Raw genomic sequence first — 21,749 nt, 5'->3', positions numbered from 1 at the left:
AGGGGAGGGGAGGGGAGAGAAGAGAGGTAGAGGAGCAGAGGCTGTCCATGACCACGTGGAGAGAGGGAGAAGGGAAGGTGGGAAGGTGGGAAGGGAGAGGGGAACCTGCAGGCATGGGGCCAAGGGAGCGAGCAAGAGAGAAGCAAGAGGGAGAGGAGGGGGCAGGCAGCCCCTTTTATAGTGGACAGGCCTACCTGCCTGTTGCCAGGTAACTGTGGGGAGGAGCATACCTGGCTGTTGCCAGCTGACTGTGGAGGTGGAGTTTAGACAGAATACTAACAGCCAGAGAGGCCAAAGTTTGGCTTTATGGCAAAGACCTATAATCCCAGCTTTTGTCAGAGTGGGGACTCAGAAGGATCACAAGATCAAGGTCTGCCTGTGCTACAGAGTGAATTCAAAGCTAACTTGGGCAATTTGAGATCTGGTCTCAAAATTTAATGGTCCCCCCCAAAAAAAAAGAAAAGAAAAAGATCGGTGATGTGGTTCAGTGGCACAGCATTGGCATAATAACATTTGTGTGACCTTGGAGGCCAGTCTGGGCTATATAGTGATTCCAACTTAATAAAGCAGCAATAAAAAAAAAAACAAAGATAGCAGAAATGGTATGTATTAGACCTAGTTTCTCTGCATAGCCCTGGCTGTCCTGGAGCTTGCTCTGTAGACTATATAGTTTTGGATAGGTTCAAACTCGCAATGATTCTCCTGGTCCAGCGGCCCTGGCTTGAAGCGGAGTTTTGAAAGCTGGTAGAAGTCTAGTCCCAGCGATGTCGACAACCAGCAACTTTATCTAATTTCATCTGGCAGTGGCGCTGTTGTTTAGGGTAAATGGTTTGACTAGAAAATCCGTAAATGACTAAATCAGTTGGAAATACAGTGTTAAGAAAAGGTGGGGGGTGGCATCTTCCAGGTATGGGCAGCGTGAGATTTGCAGAGCACTTTCTGGGCGCAGCACCTGGGGATCCACCACAGGGCAAAGTGAATGCCGCAGGCTCGGCACGTGCTAGCCCGCTCCGCTTCCCTTAAAGCATCCTACCGCTGATGTAGCCCCGCCCACAGAACCTGGGTAGGAGGCAGAGCCTTGTGCGTCATCTCCACGCGCGTCTCACCGTGAGCGGAGCAGGTGGCGCGGATTAAGGACGTCAAGATCATTGACAGCGTGAAGCAGTGGTGACTGCTGCTGCCATGGTGGCTGGCGGCTGGGTAAGGGTCTGAGTTGGTCTCCTACGGGCCAGCGTGGCTTCGGGGGCTCCGGAAGGCCGAGAGTGTGTAGCCGGCTGAGAGGCTGCCATGTACAGGGTGCTGGGAGGCCAAGGACGTAGAAGCGGGACTGCACTGGGCAGGGGCGCGTTGGACCCGCGCTGCTGCCCCTTGGCAGGGCGTCCGTCTGCGCCGGGGGCTGCGGCTCCTGAGGGCTGGACCTGGGTAAGGCCATGGGTAACGTGTTCTGCCTCGGGGGTGGAAGACCCGGCTCATGACTTTCTTTCGGTTCGCTCCTGTTTCCTACGCGGGCTGCAGGTACACTATGTCTAGACTGGGGGCCCTGGGCGGCTCCCGCGCCGGGTTGGGACTGTTACTCGGTACTGCCGCCGGCCTTGGATTCCTGTGCGTCCTTTACAGCCAGCGATGGAAACGGACCCAGCGCCGTGGCCGGAGCCACAGTCTGCCCAACTCCCTGGACTATGCGCAGGCTTCAGAGCGTGGACGCCAAGGTAAGAAGGGCACAGGTCATTACTGATGGCACTGGGGCTCGGGCTATCTTTCGATAGGTTGGCGGAGTAGTGGAAAGGCTGAGTTTCACTCTTAGGAAAAAAGGAAAGCTGTGCCCTTTCCTCCGATTCTAGGACAGCTTGATGCAAAATGACCGTAGCTTTCACTTTTAGTTCTGGTCATGCTCATGAACATGTGTACCAAGAGCATTTGAGAAGTGTTGGGGTGTGTTAGACAGAGGAAGAGTCTGAAAGAAGAAGAAAGAAATAACCTCATCGGAATGAAAAGCTCTGGAGGTGCGAATATATGTATCCAAATGTGAAGGGTAATTGGAGAGTAATCCAAGGATTTAAAAATCCTTTTTATGAAGAAAAATTCACAGGGATTGTGTAACTTTCTCAGTGTTGTTACAGAGTAAGTGGTAAAGCCAGACCTGGTTATCTGGTCCAGTGTACTTTCCACAACATGGGCTGGGAGCACACTCATGCAACTGAAGCCAGATGGTTGAAAGCCAGTAGTGACAGATGAAATGGGTTCCGTTTTGTAAAACATCTTCAGGTTAAGTCATTTAAGCAAAGCATCTGGGGCTTCGGGTCTCTCCCCTTATTTGGGTAGCAGAGGGTCGTGCGGCGCGCCGGTCGTTCCATGCTGATTGAAAATGTTTTCTCTGACCACTGATCTCATGTATCTTCTGATTCAGTGCTAACTGGAAGGTTAGTTCTGCAAGTGTGTCTGCACACTTATCACCCTAGATTGCAGCTGTCAGCATCTGATAATAGAGTGGTAACATGGCACTTCTCCTGTTCCTTGCACTTTGCTCATTCGTAATTTCTTAGTAGTGGTCTGGCCTCCCCTGAGGACGGGAGAAAGCCTATACGTTCTAGGTATCTTCCTTGCTGTAGCATGAGCACTGCTGGCCTAGATTTCCTCTAATACGGGATGTATGCATGTCTCCTCCGTGGGTTCTCCTCGCATTCTTCCATATTGCATATTCCTGTCCAGTTGCTTTAAAGGTCTTCTAAGTTCCTAATTCATTCGCACTCAGTTCAGGGTGAGCATATTCATCTTGGTAACTGTTTTTCATATGGCGTTTGACCAGTTTTTTCCCATGGACCCTTTTCTTGGTGACTGCTCATTTTCTTTTTGCTCCGCTCTGATGATATTAATTATGGCCTCAAGAGAGGCAGTTACTATTCGTTGAGAGATGAGGATTTGAACAAGCAAAGTTTTTGTTTTACTGGGTAGTTGGTGTTGACTACCTGGTATTTTGCCTGGTATAAGGCCAGAGACTTTTTTTTCCCCCTTTTTGTGTTTTTGAGACAGGGCTTCACATAGCTTAGGTTAGCCTCAAACACTGTGTAGCTGAAGGTAGTCTTGAACTCCTGAACCTCCTGCCTCCACCTCTGAGGCTACCACTCCTGGCCAAAGGTTTTCTTTGACTCTATCAGAGCAGCTGCCCTGCCTTCTAAGAACCACACCCTTGCAGGCATTTTACACTGTCTGCTGTGTTCTAAAGGTTCTTCAAGCAGATAGTGTTTCTTTAGAGATTGTGACCTTAAAGGTTGTCTCTGTGTGTGTGTGTGTATGTACATGTGTAGACACACCAGTGTGTAAACATGCCACAGCACTTCTGTGTGCAGGAGCTGGTTCTTTCCCTCCAACATGTGGGTTTTGGGCATTGAACTTAGGTTGTCAGCCTTAGCAGCAAGTACTTTTACCCACTGAGTCATCTTGTTGGTCCAGATTTTTACGTTTGCTTTCTTTTTTTCTGAATCGTGATTTGGAACTTGACTATGACTTAGCTGTGAAATAAATGCCTCCAGAGGCTCAAATTCTTCTCTGTGAATTGAACTTCAGTAGAAGTGAATGCCTGGCCAACGTCTCATGCCTTTAACAGCTGGAGTTACATAGACCCTGTCTCAAAAAAATAGAACAAGGGGGCCGGGCAGATGGCTCAGTGGTTAAGAGCACTAATGCTCTTCCAGTGAACCTGGGTTCAATTCCCAGCACCCACATGGCAACTCACAACTGTCTGTAACCAGGGGATCTGATTCCCTCACACACGTGAGCAAAACACATTATAGATAAAAAACAAAAAACAGAACAAGAGAAGCAAGTGCTCTAGAATTCTAGGTTTGAACTATTTTTTTGTTTGTTTGTTTTTTGTTTTTGTTTTTCTCACTATATCTCATGGCTATCTTGGTCTCCTGTTTCCCTTGCTTCAGTGACACAGTTGCGGGCCATCCCAGGTGAAGCTGGAGATGCTGCTGTGCTGCCCAGCCTCCCACAGGAAGGACAGGAGAAGGTGCTGGACCGCCTGGACTTTGTGCTGACCAGTCTCATGGCACTACGGCGAGAAGTGGAGGAACTTCAGAGGAGCCTGCAAGGACTGGCTGGGGAGATTGTCTCGGAGGTCCGGTGAGTGAGTTGGTCTCTTGCTCAACTTTTCCTGGCTCCTCTGGCTTTTCAGCTGGAGTGTGTTCTGCTCTTGGTGGTTCTAAACAAGCCATTCTATAGCTGCTGACCTAGGGTGGAGGAGGCTGACCTAGGGTGGAGGAGGCTGCACATCTGGTTCCTTCCTTGTCCCGATTGTGTTGTTCCCCTTGTGCCTTTTTGACCTATTGAAGCAGCTGCAACCTCTCTGCTTCCCCGTTTAGTCTGCCAGGAAGTAGCCTGAGGCACTGCCCTTACTCTCCTGAGAGCAAAGACTCAGAATTGTCTCCTCTCTTGATCTTTTAATGAGGGAGGAGTGAGAAAAAGACAGGCTATGTGAGACCTAATGTGCACTCTGGGATGGTGCCTGTTTTCCAGATCTCATATAGAAGAGAACCAGAGAGTAGCTCGGCGCCGCAGGTTCCCTTTTGCCAGGGAGAGGAGCGACTCCACGGGCTCCAGCTCTGTCTACTTCACCGCCTCCTCAGGGGCAACACTCACAGATGCGGAGAGTGAAGGAGGGTGAGTAGTCTCTTCTGGAGGCAGTTGTGCTTGCAGCTACGTTGTATTTGTCAAAACATTATTTATCAAAACCCATAACAAGGTACTGTAAATGATTTTTGAAGAAAAGTAGGCTATAACTGAATAGAAACCACTCCCAGTCTGTGTCATTCAGACACCGGAGTGTCAGAGAGGTCATGATGTCCATCATTATTCGTATGAGTTGACTTTTTAAATATTGTTTTTAAAAACACATTTTATTTTATGAATATATTTTGCCTGTGTGTAAGTGCACTGCTTGTATGCCTGGCGCCTGCAGAGCCCAGAAGGCGGCACCAGATCCCGAGAACCATGGTTACGGTTGTTGTAAACAGCCTTGTGTGTTCTGGGGGCTGAACTTGGGGCCTCTGCGAGAGCAGCAAGTGCTCTTCCATGCCTAGCTCTCTGCTCATGCCGTTTTTAAGGGCATTTTTCGGTATCATCACAAGCGTTGTTTTAGAACTTTATTTCTTTCCTTGAGTGACTGAGCAGGGTGAGCCTGATCCGTAGGCCTGTCCTGTGCTCCCTTTCCCCAGGCGGTGCTCTCCTCTGGGTGTCTGGCTCACTCGCCCTTGCGTCTGGACGCTGGGGAACTGACTCTCAACTGCTCAGCAGATCTGATAAGAGGATTTACCATGAAGTAGGACAGCAGCAAGCAGGACAGTTTCTCTCAAGTTTGGTCAGGGCTTTTTAATTTTAAAGCACAGTGCCGTTCTGAAACTTTAGTCTCAAGGACAGTCTGATGTCATTGGTGGTAGCATCTATGTATGTGGTGCTGGTGTCAGTCATCCAGCAGGTCTGGAAGACTTAGAGGCTGATTTTTTCCACTGAGTGACCTCTGTTGACCTTTGTTTCTCCTTAAGGAATTGACAGATCAGAGTGGCTGAGCTAACTAAAACATGCCTGTGGCAGCTACAAGTTAACCTCGTAAGCAGACTCATCTCTTTTACGGGCACACCTTGTAACACTAGCTACCGTTTATGTTTTTACATAATATGTTTTATGTTTATGTTATGGTGTGTTAAGCACCTTAGTGGTATTTTCTTACTTCATCCTCATGATAATCCTGTGACCCAGGTTCTGCTCTTCTGTTTCTCAGATGGAGAACTTGAGCTTTGACACTCAGAGCAGTGTTGTATAACATCCAAGCTCAGACTTAGCCTGTCTTCTGTAAATTCCCTTTGTCCTAACGAGCTGGCTTATCTGTGATCTGAGGAGTGGCATGGTCTTCAGGGCACAAAGGACTTCCGTAGGCACATGTGTGACACGTAGCTCTTGCAGTTCTTGCTGTTGACTCAGATGCCCCAGCTCACTGCCCCAGAAAGGCCTGAATGCAGTACTAGTTTGGTCTTGTTTAGGGGGCTGTTATTTTCTCCTACTTCTTCTTATTTTTCTCTTCATGCTGGATTAATCACAGAACCTCCCATAGGCTAAGCAAGCGCTCTGCCATGGGACTGTATCCCCAACCCCTCGTTTGGTTTTCCTACAAAAATTAAGAATAAATTTTGGTCCCTTTTTATATCCCTGCCACTGGTCTTTAATGGAAGATTTATTTATTTATTTATTTATTTTACTCCTGAAACAGGATAACAGTTCCTGGCTATCCTGGAACCCGAACTGTACACCAAGATGGCCTCAGAGATCCACCTGTCTCTGCCTCTTGATTAAAGTCATGTGCCAACACTGCTTGGTTTACTGGCAGATTTGATTTCTGTGTAGGTGTCTCCTGAAATAAGTATTTATTTGTTGGTGCTAAGGATTAAACTCAGGGCTTCACCTGTGCTATGCACAGCCTATGAATGAGAACCCCAGCCCAAACAAACGGGATCTTGTTTAGACCCCCAGCTTTGTTTACTAGTGTTATTGTCTGGATGTCTGATTTCTAATTGTATATTTGAGGGATAGTAGAACTAGTTTTGTATTTTTGTTTTCCCAGACTGGATCTTATTATGTAACCCTGGCTGTTCTGGAACTCACTCTGTAGATTAGGCTGGCCTCAAATTCACAGAGATCCTCCTGTCTCTGCCTCCTGAATGCTGAGATAGAACTAGTCTTTTCAGTTTACCTTTCAGTGCTCTGCCAGGAGGTGCTTCCTTAGACCATGTTAGAGGAGAGGACAAAAACGACACATTTGGGTTGCAAAGAAAGAGCTGATAGCACTGGGGCTAAGGTCATGCTTATGAAGCTCGGCCACTTGGATGGAGACAGAGGGAGTTTTCTTTTCCATGTGTGTGCTCTGTGTATACGTGTGTACCTGGAGGTTGGAGGAGGACTAAGGGCATTCTGTTGTAGCGCCCTTTGCTTTATTTCCTCCAGACAGGGTCTCTCACTGGACCTGGGCTAAGCTGGTGCCTAGCAAGTTCCAGTGAGCTTCCTGTCTGTGTTTCCATAGCATGGGTCATAGGTCCTCAGATCATCTGGCTTCCGAGGACTTGAACTGAGGTCTTCGTGATTGGACAGCAAGCACTCTTACCAGTTGAACCATCCTCCACCCCCACTGAACCTTTTTTGAAGGATTGGTATTTATGTGTATGTGCTTGTGACTGTGTAAGTTTCTATGCACTACACACAGGAACCTGTGTAGATTACAAGGAAGGCATTGGCTCCCTCGGAACTGGACTTACAGGAGGTTGTGAGTGCTGGAAACTGAAACAAGATCTTCTGCAAGTACATTTGAGAGTTGTTTTGTTTTGTTTTTTTAAAGATTTTATTTATATGAACACACTGTAGTTCTCTTCAGACACACCAGAAGAGGGCATCAGATTCCATTATAGATGGTTGTGAGCTGCCATGTGGTTGCTGGAAATTGAACTCAGGACCTCTGGAAGAGCAGTCAGTGCTCCTAACCACTGAGTTGTCTCTCCAGCCCCCCAGTTAAGAGGTTTTAACTGCTGAGCCATCTCTCCAGCTGTTTGAGTGTTATTCTTTTCAAGATTTATTTCATGTGTATGAATGTCTTCTTTGCATGTGTTTATGTACACTGTTTGTGTGCCTGGTGCCTGCAGAGGTAAGAGGGCATCAGATCTCCTGGAATCGGAGCTAATGGATGGTTGTGAGACATCTTGTGGATGCTGGGAACCAAACCTAGTTTTTCTGCAAGAGCAACAAGTGTGCTTAACCACTGAGCCATCTCTCCAGCCCTTGATTGACCTTTTTAAGAGGGAAGAACAGAAGGAAAGCTTTTTTCAAGCTTAAAATGTAAAACTCAGACTGTTCATGATCTTTTGTTTGCTTTTATTATTATTTTGTTTTTTAAAAAAGAAAAGCTTAATACAGAAGAAAGACCGGGCAGCAACAAGAGCACCACCAACAGCCCTCTGAACTGATGAGTTAAAGAAAGTATACAGACTTAGACAGTCAGCCAAATATGGTGGTACATGCTGGCAATTCAGCATTCAGGACTCTGAGGCAGGAGGATCAGAAGTTCAAGGCCAGCCTAGAGTTACAATATTTGAGGCTAGTTTAGAATACTTAGTAAGACCCTGTGTCTCAAAAAGTGGCTTAAACAAGTTAATTTCCTGGAGTCAGTGGGTCAGAGTGGTGCCATACTGCATGTGGTGCTTACTGGAGCATCCTCGCCACAAGCAGCAGGTAGGACAACAAAGGGGTGGATGGCTTTCTTAGAGCTACACTGGGCTCAGCCCCATGACTGATCCTGTGGCACGTGAAAGCTACTCTGTGACTTAGCTGGCTGCTATCTGGGGCAGTGGCCATAGTGTTTTCATCATGGTAGGGCAAAGGGAAATTCTGGGAGGAGGTCACAAACTCTGAAATGGCTTTAAGCATATACCTTAGGGAGGTAGGAGTTTCTCTGAGGGATGATTTGGTAGGCTAATCTATAGAGAGCTATAATTTCTCTTTCTCTTTTCTGAGACTGGTTTCCTCTGTGTAGCCCTAGCTGTCCTCAAACATAGGGTTCTGCCTGCCTCTGCCTCCCGAGCACTGGAATTAAAGGCGTTCGTGCCACCACCACCAGCTGTAGTCTCTCTTTTTAAAATTTACTTTTATTTACAAATCTTTTTACATTTATTTAATTTCTTTTGTGTGTGCATGCACAAGTGTGTGCCACAGTTGCCCAGTAGAGGTCGGAGGAAAACTTTGAGTAGTGGACTCTCTCCTTTTTGGCTCCACCTCCAGTCAGCATGCTTCCTACCAGCACCTTTACTTACCAAACTGTCTCTTACCCTGTATTCTTTCTTCCAGAAACAAATTTGTGCTTCCAGAGGTTGTTGACTGTCAGTGGCAAAAGCAGAGTCATTGTTCAGTCTTCTTATTCTCTTAGCACTGTGGCACGTGTGGCTTGATATTTTCCCTGAAGAACCCAGCATGCCTTTAAATCCCAGCTTCCCTAGCGTCGCAGCCACACATTCTCATCTTTACTCCTTGAGCCTTGTCTTCTTTCCTTCGGGTCTTTTGTTTTGTTTAGTTTTTTTCCAAGACAGGGTTTCTCTGTATAGCCCTGGCTGTCCTGGAACTCACTCTGTAGACCAGGCTGGCCTCGAACTCTCGAACTCAGAAATCTGCCTGCCTCTGCCTCCCAAGTGCTGGGATTAAAGGCGTGTGCCGCCACGTGGCTTATCTCTACTGCTGAGTCACAGGCTTAGGATGCAGGCCTGCTTCTGTCCCAGTATCCCAGGATCAGCTCTCTGATGAGCATTGGGAGGTCAAAGGAAGTCGTCAGCGGCAGGCAGACATTTGGGAAACCATCTTTAATTTCTAATTCATCAGCTCTCTGTCAGGAACAAAAACTTAGCCTCATGAGCTTAGTCTCATGTCCACTGTGGAAACTGTTTCTCTTGAGTGCTTATCTCAAAGCCGTGGAGCATGGCAACCAGTGAAATCCTGTCTGGTAGATTTCCACTAGGGTTGGAGGTAGAAGGTAAGGGAATGTTGTAAGTAGTGTGAATAACCCTGGAACATAGCAAATCTCTTTTCAGACCCTTTAAAGCCATGATTGTTGCCATGATGTGGGGCTTGAGCTTGACTTAGGGAGGGCTGAAGTGCAAAGCTCTCCCTGTTAGCTTTTCTGCTTCATGGGGCTCTGTTTGCTTTCATCCAGGTGGTGGCAAGGTCCCTTCTCACCTCTTTAGCTGCTTGCTTATTCAGAGTTCTGGCCTTTAAGCCTCAGGGAAAAAGGCAACAGGGCAGAGCAGTACATCCTGGGAGTGCTGGAGGCACCATCTCCTACTTGAATTTCCTCAGCCTGCTCTCCTCTTGTAGTGAAGAAAAACACGGAGATTCCAGGCTCTCTGCAGCAGTGGTGTTACTTACCTACTTTACTTTGCTAGGCAGAGTGGAGACCCTGGCTTAATTTTCTCACTTGGGCAGGTTATGTCCAAGCTCAGCTGGAGTCTCTCTAGCTTGCCCTTGTGTAGTCCTTCCTCAGTACTCAGTTTGGTTATGAAGTCTGGGACTTCTCCTTGGTCCTTTAATCTCCATGTTATTACTGCAAACTCCCAGGAGGAAAGGTACTAGGGTGATCTTTAAATATCATGCATGCTGTTTTGTGTTTGTTTTCAACACAGGGTTTCTCTGTGTAGCTCTGGCTGTCCTGCAACTTACTCTGTAGACCAGGCTGGCCTTGAATTGAGATTAAAGGCATGAGCCACCATTACCTGACTCATGCCGGTTCTTGTAATTGATGCTTTGGATGCCTTTCACATAGAAGGAAGCTGCTCTAAAACAGTAGTAGCCACATGCGTAGACTGGGCCTCCAACAGTGTCTACTCCCTGATGCCCTCTGGAGCTTCTCCGAGAGGCTCTCGAGGACGACGGTGCTTTTGCCTACAGCATTCGGCCAGATGTTAGGCTGTCTCAGGTGGGCAGAGACTCTGATTTCTGTTGACCACAGGGAACCTGCCTTTATTCTTCCAGGGAGGAAAGTTGGCTCCCAAATGAAATGTAAAATCTTACTTGTGCTTCTGGAGGGCTCTCAGTTGTCTGTTTTTGGCCCCTGGAAATCCTTCTCTGCCCCAGGCCCATTTCTTGTATGATATAACTAGCAGTTCGTTAGCTGCTGGTGGATGGAGAACTAGGACTCTTGGCTTCCTCTGTGTTGGCTCCTAGCAGCCCCAGAGATGTTATCCTAGAGGGATGTTTGCATTTTCCTCCTCTGCTGTTTGCATCTGGAAAGTGACCTCTGCTACTCTCCACGCTCCCCAGGCTCCCTCTCCTGCCGTTGAGGTTTGATTGTAGACCTGAAGAAATTCGTGGGTGCTGCTTGTGCCTCAGAGGCTGGCACCCATGCAGGGAGCTCCTGGCAGACATGTTTGGCTGATAAGGATGTTTATCCAGTCTCTCCCTAGCTCATCAGTATAGTTCTGATCAGCTCTTCCTGTACTTGTAAGATCATTTCCAACCCACCTCCCCAATCTTTCTGTTGTTTTTAGTGCTTAGTATTGAACCCAGGGCCTTCTGTGCATGACAGGCAAGTAATCTAGCATCAGACCACCCTGCCCAGCCCTAGTTCTTTTTTCTTATATTAACATTTCCATTGTATAATGAACATGGGCATTTACTTGCCACGTGTGTGGAGGTCAGAGGACAAACAGCATGAATTGGTCCTCTTAGCTCATCAGACTTGTAAATCAAGCACTTTGACCTACCAAGCTATCTCACTAGTCCTGTTGTGGAGATATAGCCCAGGCTATCTTCAAACGTTCCATGTAGCCAAAGATTACTTTGAATTCTTGATTCTCATGCCTAAAGTACTGACATTATAAATGTATCACTACCCTCAGACTACAGTGGTCATGCGTCAGAGCCTGGCGCCCATGCAGGTAGCTTCTGGCAGATGTGTTTGGCTGTGAAGATGATTATCCAACCGCTAGCTCTAAAATATTTTCTTCCCCTTGTTTTCTGCAGTTGAAGTAGTAGCTAAACAGAGGGGTTTTATATCGGCCCCTGACCAACACACAGCACCTAGCTGGCTGGAAACTTCTTTCTTCTCCAGTCATTTCCCTAGCTTATAATTCAAGTTTTCTCCTGAAGACTAGTTTCTGCTCTTATATAAGAAATGATCTGGCTCAATGGACAGTGCTGAATAGTCCTTCTTCTGTGGCTGGAGAACAAACCCTAGTTTTGAGCTAAATAATCCCCTTCTTTAACCCTGTCCCTTAATTCTCTGCCAGTTATACAACAGCCAATGCGGAATCTGACTACGAGCGGGACTCTGACAAGGAGAGTGGGGATGCTGAGGATGAAGTGAGCTGCGAGACGGTGAAGATGGGGAGGAAGGATTCTCTGGACCTCGATCCAGAGGCAGCCTCCAGTACGGCGTCTGCTACCTTGGAGGATGATGACTCCTCAGGCCTTGAGGATGTGCAGCTAGTCCTGCAGCAGGCAGATGAGCTGCATCAGGGCAGTGAGCAGAGCAAGCGGGAAGGTTTCCAGCTGCTGCTCAACAATAAGCTGGCGGTAAGACATGCTCCTCCCTTGAATCTGACACTCCCAGGGAATGAAAACAGACCCATGGGGCTTCTAACCAAACAAAGCAACATGGGAAAGGAGATAGGGGTGAGAGGGCTGCTTCTGCACGTATCCACTGGGTTGCTTATCCTTTCCCAAAGAGGCCCTGAAACTATTGTACTGCCTATCCCAGCGTTTCTTGCATGGTTTTCTGCCTCCTGTACAATTCCAGGGAGCCCTGCCTCTCTACCAGGGAAAAAGTGCCAAAGACTGGAATACTTGTGCCTCCCCCAACTCCACTACATCCTGTTCCTTCAGTTTTCCTTGAGACAGTTGAATCTGCATGCCCTACTTGAAATTTCTATTACAAGTGACATTGTGTAGGACATTCAACAATTCCCTCTGGCTCACAAGCCAAATTTATTATGTAAATTCCCCCCTAAATTAGACACCACCCTCCGCCTCTCGAGGCATGTTTAACTAAGTAGCCCTGGCTGGCTTCAAACTCCTACAGATCCAACTTCCTCTGTCTTTTGAGTGCTGGAATTAAAGGTGCATGCCACCGTGCCTAGCAGAATTCTCCCTTGTATTAAACAATTTCATATGTCAGCCTACACTTCTTTTGCTGTGTCTTATTCCTTCTTGGAGTTGACCTTTCCTCCTGGCACTATTAGGAGGCCAATATGTTCTTACTTTGTGATTGTGCAAGCTATCAACTAGAGATAATGTCTTCAGTTAACTGCACCAGTTGTTGGGGGGTGGGAAGGCTGTGCACAGGGGATGCCTGATGTCAGTGATTATACCACTGTTTTGGAAACCAACTTACAGTGTAGGGGGAAGCCCAGGGCCTCATTCTTTATGGCCAAGAAGACTCATTTATTCCTTTTGGTCTGTAGTATGGAAGCCGACAAGACTTTCTGTGGCGCCTGGCCCGAGCCTACAGTGACATGTCTGAGCTTACTGAGGAGGAGAGCGAGAAGAAGTCATATGCCCTAAATGGTAATTGCTGACAGGTACCCATGGGAATGTAACCAGCTGACTGCAGATACAACTGGCCCATTTGCTTGAGGCCCAGGGGAACCACAAATATCTGTCAAGACAGGAATAGTATAGTTACTCAGCACAGGCAAACTGCCTTCCAAGGCCCTTTGCTTCCTCTGAAGATAAGGTTTTTGAGATAGTACAGTCTACTTTTCTTGGAGATAGGTCTAGCTGTTCTGGAACTGGCTACGTAGACTGGGCTAGCCTCCAACTTTATCAGCAATCCTTAACCTCTGCCTCTATCCCCTAGGGCTGCACCACTACACACAGGGAAAAGTTTGTGGGTGTTGAAGAGATGACTCAGCAGTTAGGACTACTGGCTGCTCTTCCAGTGGACCTGGGATGAGTTTCCAGCACTCACATGGTGGCTCAATGGTTAACTCCAGTTGTGGGGGATCAGATGCCTTCTTCTGGCCTTTGTGGGCATGAGACACACGTGGTACACAGACATATCTGTCAGCAAACCATGCCTAGACTTTAAAAATTGATTTACTTCTTAGATTTCAGGTGATGGTTCTGATCAGCATTTGGGCTAAGTTTGATCTCTTGGTACCAACAACCCAAAGGATTTCCTCTGACCATTTTTCCCCTCTCCCCATTGGACTTTATTCTTATTAAAAGTCTGAGCTGGATATGGCAACACATGGCTGTGATCTCAGCACTGGGGAGGCCCATGGCAAGTGTAAGATCAGCTTGGTGTATATAGTGAGCTCCAGGCTGGCTAGGCACTTAGACAGGGCCCCCACCCTGTCTTTCAGTCTTCCATGAAGAGCTTATGAAGATGTTGGATTAAGAAGCCACCCCACACCTTTTTTGGACTTTTCTAATACCTTTAATGAGTTTATTGATACATATGTACCATAATCTCCTGGATTTGGCAGAACTGCTGGTGCTCATCAACATAAGATACCTCTCTTAAAATAGCTGAAAGTTTTTTGTTTGAGACATCGTCTTACACTGGGTTTGAACTCCTGTTCCACTTTCCTCCACCTCTCAATGCCCAGATTTCAGGCACACATTACTGTATCCAGATAGAGTTGAGTTTTTAATATAAATCCAAGGTAGAACAAGCCAAATAATCATGAGTAGTCTCTTTCCTATAAAACTTTTTTTTTTTTTTTGACAGTCTCATGATATGGCCTCGGGAACTTGATATCCTCCTGCCTTACCCTTCTAAGATCTGGGATTACAGGCATTTGCTACACCGGGAGATTTCTTTATAGGCATGGGCAGGTATGCTATGGTGAACATGTGGCTATCAGAAGACAATTTAAGGGAATAGAACTCAGGTCGTCAACCTTGGCAGCAAGTGCCTTAAACCACTGAACCATCTTGTCCCTCCCTTGGGAGTCGTGACATCAAGGTGTGTAATCATGGTCTGTCATCTTTCTCCATGGAACACTTTTTTTCATAGGATATACAAATGTGTTCCAAAACATGCTACGGAAGTTGGACAGTGTTTGCCCCGAATGAATTTTCTAAATCAGCTTTGTTGTTCTGTGAGACTCTCTTTTCACACGAGACCATTGGATGTAATTTTGATTTCTTCAGCTTACATACAATTATATTTGTTTTTCTTTTTGATTTTTCAAGACAGGGTTTCTCTGTGTAGCCTTGGCTGTCCTGGAACTTATTGTGTAGGTCAGGCTGGCCTTGAACTCAGAGGTCCACCTGCCTCTACCTCCTTAAGTGCTGGGATTAAAGGCGTGTACCAACACAACCTCCCAGTTTATGTTTATGTTTCTTTCCAATTTTCTTTCTCTTTCTCCATGAGAGTGTGGATGCACTCATACCCCAGTGATTCCATCTCTGTCTCTCAAGTGATGGGATTACAAGCAGGCTGCTGTGTCTGTCTAGGACGTGGATGCTGGGGACCCAAACTATAATCCTCACACATCCACTTAGCCATCAGCTCTGGTCCCTATAGACCTTCCAGATGTCTTTAAAAGAATGACTTATTTATTTTTATGTACACTGATGTGTGTCTGTGTGAGGGTGATGGATCCCCTTGAACAGAGTATACAGACTGTTGTGAGCTGCCATGTGGGAACTACAAATTGAACTTGGATCCTTCGCAAGAGCAGCCAGTGTCCTTAATAACTGAGCTATCATCTCTTCAGCACCCCCAACCTTTTTTAGAAGACAGTTTCAGTATGTAATCCAGGGTAACCTCAAGTTTATGACCTTCCTGCCTCAGTCTCTGAATGCCTGGCCTACAAGCTTTTGCTGCCTCAACTGGCTTTTTAAAGAATTTTATTAGCCTAGTGATGGTAGCACACAGCTTTAATCTGCATTTGGGAGGCAGAGGCAAGTAGATCTGAGTTCAAGGCTAGCCTGGTTTACAGAGTGAGTTCCAGAACAGCCAGAGCTATGCAGAGAAACCCAGTCTTGATAACAAAACAAAACAAAGAATTTCATCAAATCACAAATACTTTTATGAATAAAATATAAACAATATATGCAATCTTAGTGATACATAAACATCCTTAAGCTGTTTTACAGTCTTTTCAGAATAAGGTCTGTTGGAGACAGTTTCTGTTGGTTCTTTTTTCATATTTGAAATGCAAAAATTGACTTCAAGAACATCAAGTAGGTATAAAAAGATGGTAGGTTGGAGTCAGGCCTAGCTCATGTGGTAAGCTCAGTACATGGAAGCAGAATCTCAAGTTGAGGGCCAGTCTGAGCTACATGGGCATCCCAAATCTCAAACCAAAAATAAAACACAGAGATAGCTCAGGCTCACGGTAGTAGGGAGAAGTTGTATGCAACCAAAGTGGTTATTCATTTTTCCTGGACTGTTACTTGTGGTGGTGCTTGGGGCCTGTGTTTACTATGGATCTACCTGTCTTCCAGGAAAAGAAGAAGCAGAGGCTGCTCTGAAGAAAGGAGATGAGAGTGCTGCAAGCCACCTGTGGTAATAAAACTGCTCTTCCTGCAGTTTTAGGAAGAGCCAGAGTAGACCCTTTCTTTACCCTGGCCAGAGGCAGTTGCTTCAAGAACCAGGAAGGGGGAGCACTATTCTGAATTTCTGCAGGTCTCACCAAGTCCTAGTCAGGGATCAGGGAGGTGTGCTTTGGAGGGTAAGGCAAGGGAAAACTAATACAAGCTGTATTCTGCTAAGAGGGCTAAGAGGACTGAATATCTTTCCAAGAGTCACTCTGGCCACAGACTTGGTTCTCTTGGTGCTCTTCAGGGAAGCTGGGATAACTTGCATTTCTTGTCCTGCAAAAGCTCTTTCCCCGGCTGTGATCCCTGGCTGGTGGCAGACATTGGCTTCTTTGCTTGGTTTGCATGAGAAAAAGATGTGAGCTTATACCCAGGAAGTTCAGCAATTGACTTATTAAGCTTATTGGCCTGAGGGTATAGTGCAGTGGTAGAATTTTTGCCTAGCACACATAAGGCCCTGGGTTCCATACTCAGTACTACACAAAAATAAACCCAAAAGAATCTCACAGTAGTCCTTTTTTGGTCTCTAGGAGACACATTGTGCCAACAGGCATGTGCCAAGGCCTCATGTCTTGGGCCCTGATTCCAGCATCTGTCTAGTTTTTTAAAAAAGGTTCGTTCTTCTTCCACTGTCCTCTGCTTTTCAAATCTCTACCCTCAGATGTAAGCTGAGAGGCTGTGTTTTTCCATCTATGGCTGAAACTTTCCGTGCAAAGGTTCTGCTCAGAAGCCAGGTAACTTCCTAGGTATTGCTTTCCCTGGGCTCTCAAGAATGAAAATCTAGTCCTAAGGAACAGCAGTTTGGAAATGAGCCCCTACAAGTGTCCAATACAACCCCCTACCCCCAAGATATTTAACAAATATATGAAGAAGAAACTTGGGCATGGGAAGACATCCATTGTCAACTGCTTCTAGTACTGAGTATTGTGGGAAGAGCTCAGGTAGTAAGGTCTACTGGTGTCTGTTCAAGTGGTGCTGGGGACTGAAGTCAGGGTCTTGTACAGTGAGAGCACATCCTACCACAGAATTCAGTTGTCCTTAAAGGTTTGTTTAGGGTAGTGAGATGGCTCAAGTAGATAAAGGCATTTGCAGGGCAAGCCTGGAGACCTGTTTCATCCCCAGAATACATGTCATGGTGTAAGGAGAGAAGTACTCCACAAAGCTGTCATGGACCTCCACATTGTGTGTCATGGAATGTGTCTGCAAACACGTTAAGTTTCAAAAAAATGTTTAAGGGCTAGAGAGATATAGTTCAGTGGTTAGAAGCACATAGTGCTCTTCTAGAAGATTCCAGTTCAGTTCCCGGCCCTCGAATCATGTGGCTCATGACTGAATGTAACTCCAGCTCTGGCAATCTGATACCTCAGTGGACTTGTGCTCATGTGCACATAGCTATATACTGACAAACATAAAAAAAATCTTTTAAAAAAAGGTTGGATACTCCTGGCTTTTCAAATGGCACTTGTCACTAAACAAAGACCTTACATATGCTAGGCAAGTAAGTACTTTACCCCTGAGCTACATTACCCAGCCCCAATAAGTCAAAGACTGATTTGTTCCACTGGTAGGGGGGATGTGGGGAAGGGCTAAAATAGATCTTTCTTCCTGTTTTCCATTGGCTCCCAAGTTAACAAAAATCCTTGAACATCTCATTTGATCATGCTGAGAACATAATTCTTCCTGCCTGATGATACACTACCTGTATGCTTCTTAAACTAGAGACCATTTAATGTGCAGCCAGAAGGTAGTAACAAGAACACATTTTGACCTCTTGTAGTTTGATGCTGACTTTTCAGAATGTAGTGTTGAAGTCTAACTCAGAGCTTCACACGATGGCAGATCACTAAGCTGTAATTGAACTGTTTCCAAGTTGTAATGATACTTGTGACTATGCTCTATAAAAATAGGGACATTTAAAGATCCAGGTCAAGACCTTGTCTATGTTTTTGTTTTACATGGGTTTTGCTATGGTAGCACATGTTGGCTTCAAACTTGAGACAAGCCTTCTGCCTTAGCCTTTGTGAGTGGGTGATTACTGAAATGTGCCATCTCACCTAACTGAATGTTCTAATATAAAGGAGACATTTACTCAGGGTGGGTGGTGTCCAGGCAGGGAGAGAAAGAGCATTAAAAAACAAAAACAACCTTGAATTACTTTGGAGAATTATAAGCCTACCACTATGTATTAACTGAGACCATGAATCTAAGAAGAGAGAATTATTTACAGATGAAAAGTAAATTTTTATTGTGCTTAAGTAGAGCAGAAGTGTAACTGCACTGGGTGGTACACATTCTCTGCACTGACAGTCTAGACCTTGTCCCTGAGCTTGCTGCTTCCCCCCTTAGGTATGCAGTGCTTTGTGGTCAGCTGGCTGAGCATGAGGGCATCTCGAAGCGTATCCAGAGTGGCTTTAGCTTCAAGGTGAGGAGAGGCTTCTTTTCCCTTGTGCTGACCCAGTCCGGTTCCTCACTCCCTTAGGCTGGCTTTCCCACAGCCTCAGTGCTTTGCTGCTCTTTGCTGAGCAACTCTAGGTTTGATGTTAGTTTGTATTTTCTCCTCAGGAACATGTGGACAAAGCCATTGAACTTCAGCCAGAAGACCCTAGGGGTCACTTTCTTCTTGGCAGGTGGTGCTACCAGGTGAGCTATAGTCTAAGGCCCAAGATGTTCCTGTCAACCAGTCTCCAGCAAGGTCTTCAAGTTCTTCCTGGTCTGGCTCTTATTTCCTCTGAACTGCCCATGCTGTTGGTAGATGGCCCTGTTATATGTAGCCCCGCACCTTGAACTCATCATCTTTCTGCCTTAGCCTAAGGGCTGTGATTACAGGTGAATGAAGCCACATCTAGATATTGCTTTTAATGCAGAACATTTTGTATTTACCATTCCCAAACACTTTGTAATAGTACTGGTGACTAAATCTAAGAAGTCACATGTGCCAAGCCCTCGCTACTAAAGCTACATGTTCCAACTTAAGAAACTATATATACATTTGTGTGTGTGTGTATGTATGTGCTTGTGTATGTGTGGGTGCACACATACCATGGGAGCATGTGGAAGTCAGAGGACAACCGAAGGAAGGTGGTTCTCTCCTTCGCCTATGAGTACTGTTCAGGTCTAGGGTTGGCAGCCTTATATTGCTGAGCAATCCTGGTAGCCTGAAACTGTGTTTTTGGAGATGGGATTTCATATAGCCCCATTCTACCTGTGAACTGATTTCTTCTGCATCTAGAGTGTTAGGATTACAGGCACATGACAACTCACACCTTCATTTTGTTTTTTTGACCGCAGGTTTCTCATTTGAGCTGGTTGGAAAAAAAAACGGCTACAGCCTTGTTTGAAAGCCCCCTCAGTGCCACTGTTCAGGATGCTCTGCAGAGTTTCCTTAAGGTATTAAGGGAAGGGTGGGTGGAAGCTACAATGGCTTATTCCTGGGACCCTTGATGGGGAAGATGTGTTTCCTTGGGGGTAATTCTGTATTTACCTTATTTTGAAGAAAAATCAAAATTACTTTGAGTTTATAAAAAATACTAATTTCCAGACATAATAAATCAATCTTGTGATTATTATATAGAACTAATATCTATACTTCAGCTTGAATTGAATTTATAAACCTCTTTTTTTTTTTTTTTTTGGTTTTTCGAGACAGGGTTTTTCTTTATAGCTCTGGCTGTCCTGGAACTCACTCTGTAGATCCGCCTGCCTCTGCCTCCCAAGTGCTGGGATTAAAGGTGTGCACCACCACTGTCCAGCCGAATTTATGAACCTCTTAATAGTAATTTTCTTCTTTTTCCAGGCTGAGGAACTACAGCCAGGATTTTCAAAAGCCGGACGGGTATATATTTCTAAGGTAAATTCACCTTTAACACAGATGGAAGTGCTTTTGTATTTGTGGGATCTTTTGATGCTGGGGATTACAGTCTGTGGTCTGCCACTGAGCCATCTATGCCACTAAGCTCCTGTTTTTTTGAGAGCTAATATTGAGTCGTGTGCTAGTAACAAGTGTCCCAACAGCTCAGACAACTGTTACCACAGCAGTCCTCTCACCCCTGCTTCCTAAATGTTGAGGTTATAGGTAAGCCACCCTATCTTTTTTTCTTTCCTTTCTCACTTTTGAGACAAGGTCTTGGTATGTAGACCAGGCTAGCTTAGAATGTTAGAGATTTACCTGCTTATGTTTCCTGAATGCTGTCATCTTCAGCTTCCGGGCACATATACACACACATGGGTCTTTCTGATTGCTTTGTTTTTAAGTTTTTACTGTTCTTTCTTTTTTAGTGCTATAGAGAATTAGGAAAAAACTCAGAAGCTAGAAAGTGGATGAAGTTGGCTCAGGAGCTGCCAGAGATCACTAATGAGGTAAGAAAAGTTTCTTTCTAAGGACAATGTTTCAAAATGTAGTTTATCCTGGCTTCTATCTGACCACAGCCTCCCAAGTACTAGGATAGTATCAGTATACAACCTAGGTGCTAATACTCTGTGTGGGAGGGCATGGCATACACCATGACTCATGGTCAGGCAACCTTTGGGGGTAAAACTAAAATGGCAAATGCTTCATTTACTGACATCTTCCCAGATGCCTTTTTGTGTGGAGTCTCTGATATGCATCTCTCCCAAGGGAGGAGACAAATTGTATAGACTCTAAGCTATCTTGGGGAAAATTAGGAAGACTGATATGATAACAGCTCAGAAAAACAGAAAAGGGTCCCTTGTTAACGTCTAGTGATTTGGGAAAAGCTTAATTTTGATTCTATACTAGATTTGTTTTCTTTGTATCCTAGGATTCAGCTTTCCAAAAAGACCTGGAAGAATTGGAAGTAATTTTAGGATAATAATCACATTTCAATTACTTGGGGCTACTACTTAAATGTGGAAAAGAAAATCAAGTTGCTTTTTACCCTGTGACTTCCACTGAGTTCAGGAAACCAAGCAAGATGTCCTGGCCCCTGGAGATCTGACTGCTACCACCACCATCCCTCAACTTTTTATGTTATCAGTTAATTTATTCTAATCTCCTACCTTAATTTAAATTGGGGATGTACTTGCAGCTAAGGTTTCTGCTTTCTTCCTCTTAAGTGAATTCTTGAAAAATCAAGTCAGCATAGCCATAGGGTTTAGTGTGGATACAGCCCAGAAGTCCAAGAGCTGAGAACGAAGTAGCAGAACTGTCTTCCAACTGCCAGTGAAGGCAGATGAATTTCAAAGAGCCACAGCAACAAAGCATAGGACTTGTAACCTTTTTTTGCTAATATTCAGCACATATTTATTGTCCTTTAATGTCACACCCTACCTATGAGGACAAAAGGAGTCAGCACAGCCCAGTTCCTGCCCTCCTACTACCCATCATGTATACTCTACCTGTATTCCAGGGTGAGGGCTGGACCATGGGACCTCCAGAGTTCTGGCAGCTTTTGGGATGACAGCACTGGCAAAGGGTCTATAAATATATTTTGAAAGTGATCTATCTGAAGAGGTGCCTGGAATATTTTTTGGTACAAATTTGAAATAAACAAAATTTGATTAGAAGGATATGTTCTGTTTTTGTTATTTTTGACAACTCCAGAGTTTCTTCCCTCCAGAGGAAATTGACAACAAAAACAGTGCATCAAATACTCTAAGATATTCATATGTGTAAATGTGTGTCATGTATGCCTGAAGGAGGCCTGAAGAGGGAATCA

At 45.4% G+C, this 21,749-nt stretch overlaps 1 protein-coding gene across 1 annotated transcript; it reads left to right on the top strand.

Moving 5' to 3' along the window:
• Window positions 1-1,072: 1,072 nt before the first annotated feature.
• Rmdn3 (regulator of microtubule dynamics 3) lies at window positions 1,073-21,602 on the top strand. Its single transcript, XM_028766903.1, has 13 exons — window positions 1,073-1,200; window positions 1,516-1,709; window positions 3,933-4,125; window positions 4,519-4,662; window positions 11,811-12,096; window positions 12,984-13,086; window positions 15,982-16,042; window positions 18,421-18,496; window positions 18,637-18,714; window positions 19,363-19,461; window positions 19,868-19,921; window positions 20,350-20,430; window positions 20,853-21,602. Exons 2-13 carry the CDS (start codon window positions 1,523-1,525, stop codon window positions 20,901-20,903), a joined length of 1,413 nt encoding a protein of 470 aa, XP_028622736.1. The 5' UTR covers window positions 1,073-1,200; window positions 1,516-1,522; the 3' UTR covers window positions 20,904-21,602.
• Window positions 21,603-21,749: the final 147 nt, after the last annotated feature.

The sequence above is a fragment of the Grammomys surdaster genome, unplaced genomic scaffold, assembly GCF_004785775.1.
Source record: "Grammomys surdaster isolate TR1022 unplaced genomic scaffold, NIH_TR_1.0 170, whole genome shotgun sequence".
Taxonomy (NCBI): Eukaryota; Metazoa; Chordata; class Mammalia; order Rodentia; family Muridae; genus Grammomys; species Grammomys surdaster.
Note: the sequence above shows the minus strand (reverse complement) of the source record. Positions and strands in the feature narration are given on the sequence as shown.

Excerpts from the sequence above, each read along its gene's own strand:
- Rmdn3 (XM_028766903.1), top strand. The coding sequence starts at position 1,523 with ATGTCTAGACTGGGGGCCCTGGGCGGCTCCCGCGCCGGGTTGGGACTG. Across the intron at positions 18,497-18,636 it reads AGAGTGGCTTTAGCTTCAAG|GAACATGTGGACAAAGCCAT; the intron begins GTGAGGAGAGGC and ends TTTTCTCCTCAG. Across the intron at positions 19,922-20,349 it reads GACGGGTATATATTTCTAAG|TGCTATAGAGAATTAGGAAA; the intron begins GTAAATTCACCT and ends TTTCTTTTTTAG.